Here is a 17226-nt window from a genome sequence, read left to right as displayed (position 1 = left end):
GCCGTCAGTCACTGTGCTGGTGGTTACCTGGTTACGGAGAGCAGAGATGGGCATACGTCCCCTGCCGTCAGTCACTGTGCTGGTGGTTACCTGGTGACGGAGAGCAGAGATGGGCACACGTCCCCTGCCGTCACTGTGCTGGTGGTTACCTGGTGACGGAGAGCAGAGATGGGCACACGTCCCCTGCCGTCACTGTGCTGGTGGTTACCTGGTTACGGAGAGCAGAGATGGGCACACGTCCCCTGCCGTCACTGTGCTGGTGGTTACCTGGTGACGGAGAGCAGAGATGGGCACACGTCCCCTGCCGTCACTGTGCTGGTGGTTACCTGGTGACGGAGAGCAGAGATGGGCACACGTCCCCTGCCGTCACTGTGCTGGTGGTTACCTGGTGACGGAGAGCAGAGATGGGCACACGTCCCCTGCCGTCACTGTGCTGGTGGTTACCTGGTGACGGAGAGCAGAGATGGGCACACGTCCCCTGCCGTCACTGTGCTGGTGGTTACCTGGTGACGGAGAGCAGAGATGGGCACACGTCCCCTGCCGTCACTGTGCTGGTGGTTACCTGGTGACGGAGAGCAGAGATGGGCACACGTCCCCTGCCGTCACTGTGCTGGTGGTTACCTGGTGACGGAGAGCAGAGATGGGCACACGTCCCCTGCCGTCACTGTGCTGGTGGTTACCTGGTGACGGAGAGCAGAGATGGGCACACGTCCCCTGCCGTCACTGTGCTGGTGGTTACCTGGTGACGGAGAGCAGAGATGGGCACACGTCCCCTGCCGTCACTGTGCTGGTGGTTACCTGGTGACGGAGAGCAGAGATGGGCACACGTCCCCTGCCGTCACTGTGCTGGTGGTTACCTGGTGACGGAGAGCAGAGATGGGCACACGTCCCCTGCCGTCACTGTGCTGGTGGTTACCTGGTGACGGAGAGCAGAGATGGGCACACGTCCCCTGCCGTCACTGTGCTGGTGGTTACCTGGTGACGGAGAGCAGAGATGGGCACACGTCCCCTGCCGTCACTGTGCTGGTGGTTACCTGGTGACGGAGAGCAGAGATGGGCACACGTCCCCTGCCGTCACTGTGCTGGTGGTTACCTGGTGACGGAGAGCAGAGATGGGCACACGTCCCCTGCCGTCACTGTGCTGGTGGTTACCTGGTTATGGAGAGCAGAGATGGGCACACGTCCCCTGCCGTCACTGTGCTGGTGGTTACCTGGTGACGGAGAGCAGAGATGGGCACACGTCCCCTGCCGTCACTGTGCTGGTGGTTACCTGGTGACGGAGAGCAGAGATGGGCACACGTCCCCTGCCGTCACTGTGCTGGTGGTTACCTGGTGACGGAGAGCAGAGATGGGCATACGTCCCCTGCCGTCACTGTGCTGGTGGTTACCTGGTTATGGAGAGCAGAGATGGGCACACGTCCCCTGCCGTCACTGTGCTGGGCAGGGTGGGAGAAGCCAGGGTGCTGGGAGGTTGATCCTGTACAGTTTATTAGAACTAGCTTTATGGGTGGGATGCAGTGGCTCACTCTTGTAATCCTAGCACTTCAGGAGGCCGAGGCCAGAGGATTTCTTGGCCCAGGAGTTTGAGACCAGCCTGGGCAACATAGTAAGACCTCGTCTCTACAAAACGTTAAAGAATTAGTCTGATGCAGAAGAATCACTTCATCCCAGGAGGTCGAGGCTGCAGTGAGCCGAGATCATGCTATTGCACTTCAGCCTGGGCAACAGGGCAAGACCCTATCTCCAAGAAAAAAAAAGCCAAAAACAACAACAAAAAGCTTTGTGGTGAATAAAAATGGCTTTCTTTTTTCTTCCCAGCTGTAGAGGAAAAGAGAATTTTTAGAAATCTTTCTGAGTTTTTTCCCCCAGTGTTTAGGATGACCTGCTATTTCAGGGTTAACCATTAATATCCCAGTAGTTATTAAGAGAAAGAGAGCAGGCGTGAGACATATAAAGCTTATGACATGTGAGAGAAAATGGCAGAACACTTGAATATGTAGAATATGAGACACCTATTGTTTTCCAGCTAATGCTCTGAGTTATTTAGGCAAATACTTAAATGCAGGATGCACAAATCATAAGGGTACATTGTTAGGGACTTTCAGCAACTGGACACACACACCACCAGCACCCAGATCAAGATGCAGAATTTCCCCAGCATCTCAGGAGCCCTTCTGGGCACAGACCCCAGGGTACCCACTCTCTTGGCTTTTAACATAATCAGGCTTGCCTATTTCTGGACATTGTATCTATTTATGTAATGCTCTAATGATGTGAGCTCCAATGATGTGTATCTTTTTGTTGCTTGTTCACCATCTGCATATTTTCTTTGATGAAATCTTTCCAAACCTTTGCCAGCTTTTAAAAATTGGGTTTTTGAGGCCAGGTGCAGTGACTCACGCCTGTAATCCCAGCACTTTGGGAGGCCAAAGCGGGAGGATCATGAGCTCAGGAGTTCGAGACCAGCCTGGCCAACATAGTGAAACCCTGTCTCTACTAAAGATACTAAAAATTAGCTGGGCATCGTGGCACGCACCTGTAATCCCAGCTACTCAGGAGGCTGAGGCAGGAGAATCACTTGAACCTGGGAGGTAGGGGTTGCAGTAAGTCGAGATCGTGTCATTGCACTCCAGCCTGGGCAACAGGGAGAGACTTCATCTCAAAAAAAAAAAAAAAAAAAAGGATTTTTAAACAATATTGAATTTTAAGAGTTCTTTATAATTTCTAGTTACTATTCCTTTATCTGATAGGGAATTTCACCCAGTCTGTAGCTTGTCTTTTCATTCTCTTAGCAGTGCCTTTTGGAGAGCAGAGGTTTTTAATTTCGATGAAGTCCAGTTTATCAATTTTTCTGTTATGGATAATGCTTTTGGTACCCTATATAACCCAAAGTCACAAAGATTTTCTGTTTCCTCCTACAAGTTTTATAGCCCTTGAGGTCTGTGAGGCAGTAGGAGTTGGTTTGGTGTGTGGTGCAAGCCATGGCTGAGGCTTACCTTGTACCCGTGAATTTCTACTAGTTTGGCACCAGTTGTTGAAAAGAATCCTTTCTCCGTTAGATGATCTTGGCAGAAATCAATTGACCATATGTGTGTGGGTCTGTTCAGTTCACCAGTCTGTGTCGATGCGCCTGCCAATGACTGCAGCTTCATAGTGAATCTTGAAACTCCGTCCGTTTTCAAGACTGCTTTGAATATCCTAAGTCTTTTGCTTGTTCATGTAAATTTTAGAATCAGCTTGTTGATTTAATTAATTAATTAGTTTTGGAGAAGACAGGGCCTTGCCCTGTCACCCAGGCTGGAATGCAGTGGTGCGATCATGGTTCGCTGCAGCCTCCACCACCTGGGCCCAAGCGATCCTCCCTTCTCTAGCCTCCCAAGTAGCTGGCACCACAGGTGTACACCACCACGCCCAGGTAATTTCTTAATTTTTGTAGAGATGGGGTCTTGCTGTGTTGCTCAGGCTGGTCTTGAACTCCTGGCCTCAAATGATCCTTTCACCTTTGTGTTTCAAAGTGATGGGATTACAGGTGTCAACCATGGTTGATTTTTTTTTTTTTTTTTTTTGAGATGAATTCTTGCTTTGTTGCCCAGGCTGGAGTGCAGTGGCGTGATCTCAGCTCACCGCAAGCTCCACCTCCCAGGTTCACGCCATTCTCCTGCCTCAGCCTCCTGAGTAGCTGGGACTATAGGCGCCCGCCACCATGCCCAGCTATTTTTTTGTATTTTTTAGTAGAGACGGGGTTTCACCGTGTTAGCCAGGATGGTCTCGATCTCCTGACCTCGTGATCCACCCGCCTTGGCCTCCCAAAGTGCTGGGATTACAGGCGTGAGCCACCGCATGCCCAGCTGGTTGATTTTGTTAATAATGCCTGCTGGGATTTTATTTGGATTTGTATTATCCGAGCTATTCATGGAGAAGTCACACATTGATCGAATCTTCTGTGCCATTTACTTAGGTCGTGTTTGAATTTTCTCATCAATGTGCTGCAGTTTTCAGCATATGAATCCAACATATTTTGTTAGGTTCATCCCTAAGTGTCATATTTTGGATGCTGTTGTAAGTGGTATTGATTTTTAATTTTAATTTCCAGTTCGTCATTGGGAATATATAAAAATACGACCTATTTTTCTGTGTTGACTTTGTGTCCTGCAAACTTGCTAAACTTTTTTTGGTAGATTCTTTGGGATTTTCTACATAGACAGTTGTATTATCTGTAAATGAGGAGTTTATCACCTCCTTTCTAATCTCTATGCCATTGATTGGTTGATTGATTCATTGCATTATTGCACTGGCCAAGACTTCCAGTAAAATATGAGCTAGGAGTGGTGAGAATGGACAGCCTCGCTTTGTTCCCAATCTTAGAAAGAAAGCCTTAAGCCTTTCACTCTTAATGGTGAGGTTAACAGTGGGTTTTCTGTAGATGCCCTTTATCAGCTGAGGAAGCTCTCTTCTATTCCTTGTTTGCTGAGAGTATTTATTAGGAATGGATGTTGGCTTTTGTCAAGTGCTTTTTTCTGTATTGAGATGATACATTTTTTATTTATGTTGACATGATAAATTATAATGAGTTATGAATGTCGACTCAACCCTGCATTCTTGGGATTGCTCGTAAGGTGTTACTGCCCTTTTTCTATATTGCTGTATTCAGTTTGCTAATATCTTGTTAAGCATTTTTGCATCTACATTTATGAGGAATATTGGTTTGTAGTTTTCTAGCAACGTCTTTGTCTAATTTTAGTATAAGCATCATGCTGCCCTCATAAAAATGAATTTGTGGCCAGGAGTGGTGGCTCATGCCTATAATCCCAATACTTTGGGAGGCTGAAGCGGGAGAATTGCTTGAGCCCTGGAATTCAAGACTAGCCTGTGCAATGGAGTGAGACCTCATCTCTACAAAATAGTTTAAAAGTTAGCTGGGTGTGGTGGTGTGTGCCTGTAGTCCCAGTTACTTGAGAGGCTGAGGAAGGGGAATGGCATGAACCCGGGAGGCAGAGCTTGCAGTGAGCTGAGATTGTGCCACCGCAAGACTCTGTCTCAAAAAAAAAAAACAAAAAACAAGCATCTTGCTTACTGACATGAAGCCACGTGCCCAGTGGGAGCACAGATGAGGCCTCATTGGTGTAGAAGAGGCCCGTGGAGGGCGGGCACACGGTGCCCAATTAGCCAGCCAAGGCCAACGCCCCAGGGGTAGGGCGGAAGTGGGGTGGCATGCACAGGACACCCCAGCCCAGGCCTCTGCTGTCCCTACCTCCCTTCCTCTGCACCCTCCGAGAGAAAAGACAGTTTGGGCCTCAGCCTGAGAGTGTTTTGGCCATTTTGCATTTCCAAAAGGATTTTAGGATCAGCTTGTCAGTTTTGCACAAAAGTCTGCTGAGATTCTTGTAGGAATCACATTGAATCTGTAGCTCACTTTGCAGAGTATTGTCATCTTAACAATATTAAGTCTCCTGATCTGTGAACGTGGAAAGTTTTCTATTCATTTAGATCTTTAATTTCTTTCAATAGTGTTTTGTAATTTCAGTGTACAAGTCTTGTTCTTTTGTTTAGTCTCCATTATTTTTATGTCTCGTTTCTTCTTTTTCCCAGGTTTTTCATTTGCTAGAATATATTCGCTGCCAGTTTTTCCAGGAAGGAGTCGTGGGTACTATATTTTCAGTCCTTGTACATATTAAAATGTGTTTATTTCTCTTTCCCTCTCAGAACGTTTTAGACCTGTATCTGTTGTATCAGAACGTTTTAGACCTGTATCTGTTGTATCTGAACGTTTTAGACCTGTATCTGTTGTAATCTAGCATTATTTTGAAGTGAATTTTGCTGACAGCAACCTGATTTTTTTTTTCTTTCTTGATTTAAAGTCTTTGTCCTTCAGAATTTTCACCAGGATGTCTTTAGGGGTGTATGTTTGTGTGTGTTTTCTTTATTCTTGCTTGATACGTGGTAAGACTTTGATTTGAATATTTAACACTTCCTTTATTTTAAGAGGATTCTATTCTTAGATTCCGTTAATTCTTTCCTTCTCCCTCCTCCTGACACTCATTTTAGATGTGCATGGGCACGCCTGGAGGAGCCTGCCCTCTTGTCTCCTTGGCCCTGCAGCTGGACAGGCCGCAGGCCTCTTCACTTAGAGTGTCAGGGCCCCAGCCCTCCCAGAGACTCCTGGCGCTCTGCCGCATCTCAGCAGGCCCTACTTCTGCGCCTCAGGACCACAGCCCTGCTTCCCCTCGTTGTCTTGCTTTCCCTCAGTCTCGTCTCTGGCCTTTTGGGCCATGGTGGCCCTCCCGTCAAAGGGTCTTCAGAATTTGTCTCCTTTCATCTCTCACAGGCTGGCACCCAAGCCGCCCCCTTCTCTCCTGATGACTGTGAGATGCCTGGATGTTGGCCGGGTTCCAATGGTTCTTTCTGCTCCTGCCCTGGCCCTCCTGATGCTCCCTTACGCTGCCTGCCCACCCCCTGCCTCCCTCACACCTCCTCACACAGCTCAGGTGCGCTCTGCCGCAGCCCCGTGCTCCTGCTGCCCTCTGCCTGAAGGACCTTCCCCGAGGCGCTCAGAAGCCGCCTTCCCGGGACTCGCTCCCTGTCCCACCCACCTCACAGGGGCCGCAGCCCCGCGGCACTGCCTGCCCCATCTTTTTTTCCTCCTTGGCACTCATCGTTCCCTGGTGAGTGATCTCGCTCAGCATCTCTTGCTGACACCTGAAAGAGGCCCATCCTGTGGTCGGCATCCACTGGGTTGCCCGTCGCTCCTTCAGCTGTGTGCCGACAGCCGACACCCACGTAGCAACAGGTGTTGTGTCGGGCGACAGGATTTCAGTGACTCGCAGTGTTTCTTTCTTTTGTGAATGTATCTTTTTCTGTTACACTTTGACTATCATTGACTGTCGTAGCACCTTATGTCTGTCAGTCTTGCTCAACTCTGATTAATCTCAGAGTCAATGTTGAAAACATATCTAAGAGAGATAGCTTTTCTTTATATTTTCTAGTTTTCTGGCTTCTTAGTTCATTCTCTTGGCCAGGGCTTCCAGTCCTTGGTTGAGAAGTCGGGGTGATGTGGATGTTCTCCGGGGCACCTGCCCTGAGGCCTCTGGGGCCCTCTCTCCAGCCCAGGTTATGGCTCCCTCAGCTCCACCTGGCTTCTCCATCACACTCATCTGTCCACCTTACAGGATGGGCAGGAATGACGCTGCGTTTCTGGTCAGCTGCTGACCCCCTTCTCTGCTTCCTTGTGCTGCAGGGGTTTACGACTGTGTTTCTTCTTTCATGTCCCTGAGACTTAGGGGAGGCAAATGCAGAGGATGTGTCTGCCACATGGACTGATGGTGCCTCTGGTGTAATGGGATGCTTGAGGACCAGGTGGCCCCTGGTGTAATGGGATGTTTGAGGACCGGCTCCAGCCATTTCCACCCTCTGTCTTCCTCACAGGTGGTGGTAAAGTTTATTAAGAAGGAGAAGGTCTTGGAGGATTGTTGGATTGAGGATCCCAAACTTGGAAAAGTTACTTTAGAGATTGCAATTCTATCCAGGGTGCAGCATGCCAATATCATCAAGGTAGATGACGATTTCCTCTTTAGAGATACCCTAACTTGGCTCATGTCAAACGTGTTAAATTTGTTGGCTTGAAGATGTTTTGGCAGAGTTGGACTTGGCTTTGTCTCTTCCTAGGTATTGGATGTATTTGAAAACCAAGGGTTCTTCCAGCTCGTGATGGAGAAGCACGGCTCCGGCCTAGACCTCTTCGCTTTCATCGACCGCCACCCCAAGCTGGATGAGCCCCTGGCGAGCTACATCTTCCGACAAGTGAGAGCAGGCCAGAGCCGTGTTGGGGTGAACACAGGCCTGGGTGCCTGGGTCTGGTGGCTACAAAGATCAGTGATCCATACTCGGTTCTCTCTCTGAGGTGGATTTAGCCTTCTGTGTGGGGATTTCATGGAGTACGATATATATTTTGAGTAGAAAATTCTATGATTGAAGTAGAGAAAGTGAGATTGGGATGAGAAATTCTATGATTGAAGTAGAGAAAGTGAGGATGAGGCCAGATACAGTCCTGGAATGATTGGGAAAGTATGTGTAATGGTGAAGGTTTATTTACATACATAAAATATCCACAACAATCACAAAAATTAACCAAAAGGGTTGGGATGCAGTCAGAGAGTGTCTCAAAGGCATGTGTGTGGCACAGCGGCCTGCAGGCTGTAAGTTCTCACTAAATGGTGGCTGTTCAGTTAATGAACCAGCAAAATTGAGATCCTGACATTCTCATTTTACAGTATTTGTCTTTATCTGTTTTATGTCTAATTATGTACTGAATTTTGCCCATTATTTTGTCGGAATGGGAGCGTGATGATCAAAATAGGAAGGCATCGTAGCAGAGGGAGAGGAGGAAGAAACGGTAACGCGGGTTGGGTTTTAAGGAGAAGGTGGTGGTTCCATCCTGTTCTGCTCCCAGCTCCCCTGAAAGAATTGGAGAAATACCAGCAAAGAGCTGTGTAGACAACTCACATTTGCTCTTGGATTGTTTGCTGGGGACGATTCGATGTCTAATGACGGCTTCCGTGAATCAACATTTCTTCCTCAAAGCTACACACTGTCAGGGGTTGTTGGGTTTCTGAAGTTTAGTTTCGCAGGCTCCTACTTGTAAGTTTCAGATATTATGGTTCTGCCAAAAAAAGGTCACCTCTCTCCCTCTTCCTGTGTTGGAAGATGACCTCCTCCCTTTAATTTGTGTCAAGGACTTGTTTCTGAAACTTTACAGCAAATAGAGTATCTGTATGAGGTAACGTTGAGGGTCACTTGTTAAAAGCTCCTTTCTGACAGTTGTTTATTCTGGGGCTAGTGAGACACATAATTATGGTGTTCTATACCCTAACGTTTTTGCCAAAAGAATCTCTACCCCTTTTGTAAGTATATAGACATAAATGTTATTATATATGAATAATAGATTCACAATTTTATAAAGCATACGATCGTACATCAGTGTATGTAGGAATCACGCCCGTTCTCAGGGCATTGCCTGTCAGCTCCAGGTTCATCAGGGCCTGCTCAGCAGCGGCGCGGGAGCTGGGCCTGGGATCAGCCCTGGCTTGGTTCAGGCAGCTCCAGGGCAGCGCAGCCGGTCCAGGGCATGGAGGCATCTGCAGGAAGAGCAGCTTTCTTCAAGTTGCTCTTTGTCCCTTTGTGGTTAATCTCTCAGTACTGGTTAATAAATCTTAATGAAACTTTCCATGTTCAAGTTCATGTGTGGTTTGTGTCTCCTGACTGGATCCTGACTGATTTGTATATATCTACATATATATGTAAGTATGTATGCATGCATGCTTGTATATGTGTATTTATGTGTGTACAAGTATATGTTGTATGTGTAGGTGTGCACACGTGTATATGCAGCTGTGTATATATGTGCACATGTATGTATCTAAATATGTATGCATATATAAATATGCAGGCATGTGTTTATAAATATGCAGGTATGTATACATTTGTGTATATGTGTATAAATATACATATGTTTATTAAATGTAAGTTAATTAATTGGGTTTAGTTAACCTGTGATTAACTATTGCTTCTGATTTGAAAGATACTCATTTGTAAATATAAAATTGTCTCAAAAGATCAACATGATACATCCATGAAATCACTAAGTTGATTGGTACAGTGCCAGTCAGACATTTAACTCATCCTACTTGAACTAAACTGAAAGGCCGATTTTGCTAGCCTCCGTTATTGGAGAGGCAGAGTGGGCAGGCAGTGGTATGCTGCAGCGGCACCTTCGCGGGAACGAAGCCCATTTCCAGCGTACCCGCTTTAAGTCTGCATCATTGAGCAGCCACACATTTGGGGCAGGGATGGCTGATACGCCATGCTGCTCTCTGAGACACCGCTGAGGCTGTGCTCCCAGCTCTGCCCCAGATCGCTGCCTGAACTCTGGGCAAGTCACTTTCCCTCCCTGTGAGCTGAGGTTGTCGACTTGGTGCTTTCTCTCAGGCACTTCCCACTTAACACCAAACCTGCACCCATTCACTTGCCTGCCATGAGTGTCTTTGAGCTGTGGCTTTGTGGCCTGTCTGTCTTTCCTCCTGAAATAGGCATGGTGTGCGTTGTGGGGCACACGTCTGCTGGGAAGGTTTTCTCAGCAGCATACAGAACTCACGAGTCTCGTATCGATGTTGCTACCTTGCTGGCTAACGTGGCCGCCCCGGTGAGCACGCCTCCTGGAGCGGCTTTGTTTCCTGTTTGCTTTCAAAAATCTTTCCTGTCCCCAGTTCATTATGAGTCGGAGGTTTCTTTTTTCTTTTTCTTTATTTTTCTTTTTTGGTTCCAGTTTATTTTAAAGGCATATTTTAGTTGAATTGCTTTTTTAAAAAGCCCCCTCTGGCCTCCTGATTCCAGCTAGTGTCAGCGGTGGGATACCTACGTTTGAAGGACATCATTCACCGCGACATCAAGGACGAGAACATTGTGATCGCCGAGGACTTCACAATCAAGCTGATAGACTTTGGCTCGGCCGCCTACTTGGAAAGGGGAAAATTATTTTATACTTTTTGTGGAACCATCGAGTACTGTGCACCGGAAGTTCTCATGGGGAATCCGTACGTATGCTGCTGTGGTGCACCCTGTCCTCACGTCCTGTGTCAGGACCCTGAGGCCGGCTTGATTTTGGGTGGGAAAATGGCTTCCTTCGCGCCTCTGTGATGAGAGCGTTGAGTGATCAGGGTGATGTGCTGAAAAGTAAGTGGGCAGGCAGGCAAGGTCATATTGGGCAAAGGCACTGGGCGATGGATTTAGGAGTTAATCATTTTATTTTCTCAGCTTTTATTTGTTTGGAGTTTCATCTAATAAAAAGCCAAGAAAAATATTGAAGAGTCCCCCAAAATGGCACTCTTCAAATAAGTGAAGAGGATGCTTTTTAGTTGGGTTTATTTATTTTGATGACAGGAATAATATCTATTTCAATAAAATACCGCGGGGCTGACCGTACAAGGAATCAGGCACTGGATAAAGTCCCGAGGCAGAGGGTTCGTGCTGAAGGCGGAGCCCCTGGCTGGAGGGGCTGTCGCTGCCCAGCCAGATCCCACGTTGCTGGAGTGGGCCAGCTGAGCCTCTGCTCTGCTGTGGGGAGAAGCGGCGTCCTGGGGTGTGTGGCTGAGTTTGCAGCTCTGCAGTCAGGGGAGCCTGTGAGCTGGGGGCTGGCCCGGGCAGGGCCTCCTCTTGGGGAACTTAAGAGAAGAAAGCAAGACGGAAAGGAAGATTGTTGTTCATTTGTAGGGCCTGAGTGGAGACTGTCTGCTGACGGTGCTTTCTGCTGCACATGCCTGATCACTGTCTCATCTGCATGTAAACCAAGTGTGTCTTTATGTGTATGAAATAGACTTTATTAAATCAGAAACAGACAACTGGTATTTTCTGCTAGCACCTCCACGTATTTTAGAGAGGCGTGGTTGGAACGCGGTGGTGTGGTTGGAACGTGGTGTGGTTGGAATGCTTCTCTAGGTGAGTTCATGGTTGGAGGGTCGGATGATCATGGCACTGCTTGGACCCTCCCGCCTGCTGCTGCAGCGCTCTGCTGCACTGCCCATATCTGCTCCATGCGGTTCTCTAGGAGGGAAACTGATGCTGCCCTCACAGGACAGGCACACAAGGTCCCTCACAGACCTGCTTGGAGCTGCACCTGACCTGGTGGCCTGAGGTCAGAGCGTTTGCTTGCAGTTGCCACGCGAGCTCCATGCCATGCCTCGGGCTCTCGGGAGAGCCTCAGCACCTGACAGGAGTGGCCTGGGCCCTGGATCCGTGTCTGCTTAGGCCATGTTTCATCAGTCAGGAGGTGCAGGTTCCAGGCTGCGCACCCTGAGTCCTCAGAGCCCAGCAGCCTTGGCCTGCGCCAGCCTCTCCACGCCAGGCAGCATTGAGCTCTTCTGGGCCTGGATGCCCTGTGTGCAGAGTGTGGAGGAAGTGTAAATGGGCTTTTCCCTGCTAGAACCTCCATGCCTCTTCAGAGCCACCAAACAGCATGAAATATTGAAGGGAGTTGGTCTATGAAGTGACTTGGGGTTTCCCTTCAGATCTAGTTTGGTTGCCCTGGAGCCTGGTAGGCGCTGGTGGGCTCTGCCTCCCTTGCAGTGGCTATCGTGTCCTCTGTGCGGGAGGGAACTGCCTGTTCCCTGTCCACTGACCCATGATGCCTGCTGCATGGCTTGTCACCCCTTCCTGCACCCAGGCCATGAAGCTTGGGGAGGGTGTGGGGGGGATCCAACCTGGGTGAGAGCTCAGTGCTGCTTGGCCACCTTGCCCTTGCCTCCCAGAGCTGTGGCTCCCACCCTCTTCCTGAGCACCTGCCCTGCCAGGGCTCTGCCCTGCCTCCTGGCCCCTCCTTTCTGGCTGTGAGCGGTGTGCTGCTCCTGGGCCTGCTGGGCTGCAGGCCTCTTCTCGGGAGCTCCTTCCTCCCTCCTGCGTCCTTTCCCCATCTCCCTGGGTGAAAGGGTTTCTGAGTTCTGATTCTCAATCCCATCCTCAGGGACCTGGCTTCTGTCTTGTCATCTTCATCTCCGTCTACTCCACGGTCAGCAGACTGTGGCTTAAGTCCCCATCCCCCTTCCTCAGGCCCTGGCAACCGCCATTCTGCTTTCTTCTCTATGAATCTGACTACTCTAGGGACCGCCTATATGTGGAATCATACAGCATTTGCCTTTTGGCGACTGGCTTATTTCACTTAGCATAAAGTCCTCAAGGTCGATCCATGTTGTGGCCTGTGCCAGCATCTTCCTTTTCGAGGCTGAATTTGATTGCGTTTTCTGGATGTGCTGTACTTAACTCATTCATCTGTCAGTGGACATTTGGGTTGCTTCTACCTTTGCTTGCATCTTTATGTTGTTCGTGATGCTGCTACAAACGTGTTTGCAAACATCCCCTGCCTCTTGTTTCTATAAATACAGTTCTATTGGGATGGAGCTGTGCTCATTTGCTTATGTGTTGTCTGTAGCTGCCTTTGTCCTACATGACAGAGTTGAGTTGCAACGGGGACCATGTGGCCCAAAACCTGAAATATTTACTATTTGACCCTTTACAGGAAAAGTTTGCCGACCTCTGTTCTAGTCTATTGGATATTTCTCTTCGTCTTCTAAAAGTCTCGAAATCTAAAAAACAGAAACAACACAAAAACAAAAACTGCCGAATCTGATTTTCTTGCTTTAGCCCCTACAGCTCTCATCCATCCCTTCAGTTTCCCTGTGGTCTGTGCTAGTGACCCCACCACCCCCCTGACTCAACCTGGTGGCCTGACTCTTACCCACGCTGCTGCTCTGGCCTCTGTGATCTGCCGTCTTGAGCCCTCCCCTCCCCGCCCAGCCCCTCATCTCTGAGTCCAGCCCAGGGCTCTGTCCGTGCCACTCTTCTCACTGCTGTGGTTTCTCTTGGCTCCCTTGTCTAATTCCAGTTCTGGGAAGAGGCTGCTGCTTCCCAGACCTCTTCTGGGGACAGACCCCCAGCTGCGGACCCAGAGGTGCAGGGCCGTGGGTGCAGGTGACCTGGCTCCGGAGTGTGCTTGGCAGTACCTTCACCTCACCAAGCCTTGCTCTTCTTCTGTGTAAAATGAAGGTAATATTTATCTTGCTAGGTTGTTGTGAGGATTTGGGTTAAGCCATGTAAAATGCTGGTATAGCGTTGGCATCTCTAGGTACCCAATAAATGGTGGTGTGGATGAGGATGTTTACGGCGATAGGAAATAACAATAGTCCTTTGGGTGTCTTCTCCCTGAAGCTTGCTCTTCCAGTTGGCCCATTGTGTGAACACCCGCCTTCACCACGTCCTTCTTGCTTGCTTTCATCCTTCGGTACTTCTGCCTGTTCAGTCTCGTCCTGCAGCACCTTCACATTGTCGCCACAGTGATCTTCCTAAAGGGCAGTGTCAGTGGTCACACCAAGCTGAACATGCCCGATCACGTCTGAAGGGCACGTGACCCTGTTCTGAAGTGGCCTGCGGCTCCTGTGGCCCTCAGCAAAGCCAATGGATGTGTACTCTGCTTCCTCCAGGAAGCCCTCCCCCACCTCTGGTGGACACGTCCTGTGGTTGGTGTCCACAAGGAAGTTCCTGATTAGCCTCGGAGCTGCCCGAGGGCCTCTCCACTCCTGGCACATGGCCTGGTGGCTGGCCTGGGGCAGAAGTGCATGGAAATGGAGGGCGTGTTGGAGGGGTGGAGTGACCCTCCTGGGAAACTGCTGCCTGGCCTGTGTGCCAGTCGGGAAGGGCCGTGGTGCTTCCCACGGGCGGGCTTGGCAAGCCCGTGCTGAGTGCTGTGGCATCCTGATGCCTCCTCCTCCTCACAGCTACAGAGGGCCGGAGCTGGAGATGTGGTCTCTGGGAGTCACTCTGTACACGCTGGTCTTTGAGGAGAACCCCTTCTGTGAGCTGGAGGAGACCGTGGAGGCCGCCATACACCCGCCATACCTGGTGTCCAAAGGTGAGCAGGAGCGGCAAGTGGTAGACAGACGACGCTGTCCTTAGAGACCAGCCACTTTTTTTTCCCATTTCCTCATTCCTCAGTGTATCTCTCTCCATATCAATAGTCTCATTTGTTTCTTTTCTATTCACCAAATAATTTGCGTATGACTTTAAAACATCTTGATAATTTAGGTTTTTTGTTTTGTTTTTTTTTTTTTTGAGACAGAGTCTCGCTCTCTGTCGCCCAGGCTGGAGTGCAGTGGTGCGATTTTGGCTCACTGCAAGCTCTACCTCCCGGGTTCATGCCATTCTCCTGCTTCAGCCTCCCGAGTAGCTAGGACTACAGGCGCCCGCCACCATGCCCGGCTAATTTTTTGTATTTTTAGTAGAGACGGGGTTTCACTGTGTTAGCCAGGATGGTCTCCATCTCCTGACCTCGTGATCCGCTCTCCTCAGCCTCCCACAGTGCTGGGATTACAGGTGTGAGCCGCTGCGCCCGGCCGATAATTTAGTTTTTTTTAATGTTCCCCTTTGGATCTTAGAGGCCCTCTTATGAGAAACATACTTGCAGTCAGGACAGTGAGGCTCCAAGTGGCCCTGTTGAGTTGGTGCCTACATGGTTAAAGGAACTGGGGCCTGAATCCAGCCAGATGCAAGGCTGGGGGCTCCTCTCAGCTTGTGCCGGCGTCCCCTCACCTGTCATGTTAACCCCGTGTTATTCACAGCTCTGCATAGCTAGAGCCCCTGAGAACAGACCAGTTAGGAACCTCTGCACTGCTTGATTTTGGTTGAGTGAGATGGCATCTTGAACTCCAAGCTTTCATGTCAGAGGCAATGAGTGTTTCCTGCAGCTTCTCTCCAAGCACAGCTGGACCCTGCACTAGAGGTCCCTGGGCCGCCTCCTGCCCAGTCAGAGGCTCTGCGGCGAGTGGTGGGCACCCAGGAATCTGAGATGTTCTCCACTTCATCCCAATCTGGATCTACCATCTGTGTTCTTTGTGTCCCCAGAACTCATGAGCCTTGTGTCTGGGCTGCTGCAGCCAGTCCCTGAGAAGCGCACCACCTTGGAGAAGCTGGTGACAGACCCGTGGGTAACACAGCCTGTGAATCTTGCTGACTACACATGGGAAGAGGTGTGTCAAGTAAACAAGCCAGGTGAGGCTTCTCAGCATCCCTCCGCCCCGTGTGACTTTGCTTGGAATAACGAGGTCCCCAGGCTGCCTTCCTAGGTCAAAAGGAGGAAAAGGAGGCTCTCTCCCCCATAGGCTCCCTCCCCCATGCTGCCTTGGACACAAATGTCAGGGCCTATAGCTGACCTGTCACCTGTGAGAGGGGGTTTGATTGTGTCCAGAGGCGTCTGGACACCACTGGGGTTCAGGGTGTGGCTTTGGGCCTTGGAGGGTGGGCAAGTGCCATGGGAGCTCCTGGCAGAAGGGGTCAGAACCCTCAAAGATGGGTTTGAGGAATGCAGCTGGTGATGGTCTGATTGGGCCGAAGGGGAGGATGAGGCCACAGATGCTGAGTGTGATTCTCTAGCAGCCTGGGGGGCCCAGGGCTCTTCAGACAAGGCTCTGGCCACAGAGCCACAGAGCCAAAACTGTTGCTCAGAGCATTTGGACCAAGCTGCTGTTGATGGCCCTGGGCTTAGATGCCCACCTTGGCAGGATCTGTACTTCCGGGACATTGCCAGTTGGATTTCTGAGGGCCCCGCCTGTAGGCTTTTGTTCTAGGACTTCTTGCGGTGAGAAGCAAAGTATTTTAGAACCTTAAGATGTTAGTACGTGATACAGTTACCTTCTTCTTTCTTCAGAAAGTGGAGTTCTGTCCGCTGCGAGTCTGGAGATGGGGAACAGGAGCCTGAGTGAAGTGGCCCAGGCTCAGGAGCTTTGTGGGGGCCCCGTTCCAGGCGAGGCTCCTAACGGCCAAGGCTGTTTCCATCCCGGGGATCCCCGTGTGCTGACCAGCTAAGCACCAGCTTCTTGCTGCTTTTCTCCACTTGGTTTGGAAAATCATAGTTTTCAGCTCCATCTGTTTGGAGAAAATACATTCTCAAGCATCCCCAGTTCACCTTCTAAAAACTCATGTCCAGGTTTGATAAATGCCAGAACAGAAGACAGTGATGCTGTATTATTTTAGGCTTATTACATAGATTTGGAATTCACTTTTTCCATGACCTAGAAAAAAACATTCCAGTGTTCAACTGTTTTATATTATTAAAGGACTTTTAACTTGTGAGCCTCTGAAGGCTGAGTTTTCTCTTTCTACTTTTGTAGATGTGTGTGTTCTGTTTCCTCTGACTTGGCACATGCTCATCTGAGCGATGGATGTGACGGATATGTGAAATTTGTAGAACTGGTTAGTCAAACGGCCAGACTATTTCATTAATGTATTTCCTCAAACGCTTTTCAAATTAAAGCACCTTTGTTAGTAAACCGTTATCCTGACTTGGATGTTGTGAACTGTTCCCGTGTGCTAAATGTGAGAAATGCTTGATTTCCTCATTTTTCCATTTGTGCACCCCACTTGCCACAGCTGGAGAGAAGTCTAGCCTTGGCCATTCTGGGGTTCCTTTTGCAAGCAGGCCCTGCCAGGGGTGGGTCTAGGGCTCTGAAGCTTACTCCCATCTGGTTAGACTGGGAAGGGTGGTGTTCTCAGGGACCTCCCTTCTGTCTGGGCTCTGTAGCAAGACTCTGCTGTCAACATGTGACTGGCTCACTGCCAGCAGTCCCCAAACATCCCATGGCTAGCCAGCTCCCACCTCCGTCCACGTGAGGGGTTTCCTGACCCAGCCCCCGC

The 17226-nt window shown here is 49.6% G+C and overlaps 1 protein-coding gene across 12 annotated transcripts in view; it reads left to right on the top strand.

Moving 5' to 3' along the window:
* Positions 1–16868, top strand: part of PASK (PAS domain containing serine/threonine kinase) — a 51121-nt gene extending 34253 nt beyond the window's left edge. For 5 of the 12 annotated variants that reach the window (XR_012421685.1, XM_015433100.4, XM_005574858.5 and 2 more), the window contains 6 exons: positions 7423–7548; positions 7663–7797; positions 10387–10586; positions 14316–14449; positions 15439–15585; positions 16241–16868. Coding sequence is in view for 5 of the 12 variants with exons in the window: in XM_015433100.4 (XP_015288586.3) it covers positions 7423–7548; positions 7663–7797; positions 10387–10586; positions 14316–14449; positions 15439–15585; positions 16241–16398 (900 nt within the window). In the remaining 7 variants the exon portion in view is untranslated. Of the gene's footprint in view, positions 1–7422; positions 7549–7662; positions 7798–10386; positions 10587–13426; positions 13588–13749; positions 14058–14315; positions 14450–15438; positions 15586–16240 lie in introns of all 12 variants that reach the window. The other 7 variants (XR_012421686.1, XR_012421682.1, XR_012421687.1 and 4 more) reach the window with 4 other exon arrangements.
* Positions 16869–17226: the final 358 nt, after the last annotated feature.

The sequence above is a fragment of the Macaca fascicularis genome, chromosome 12 (genome assembly GCF_037993035.2).
Source record: "Macaca fascicularis isolate 582-1 chromosome 12, T2T-MFA8v1.1".
In the NCBI taxonomy this organism is placed as follows: domain Eukaryota; kingdom Metazoa; phylum Chordata; class Mammalia; order Primates; family Cercopithecidae; genus Macaca; species Macaca fascicularis.
This window is presented reverse-complemented; position numbering and strand designations above follow the sequence as displayed.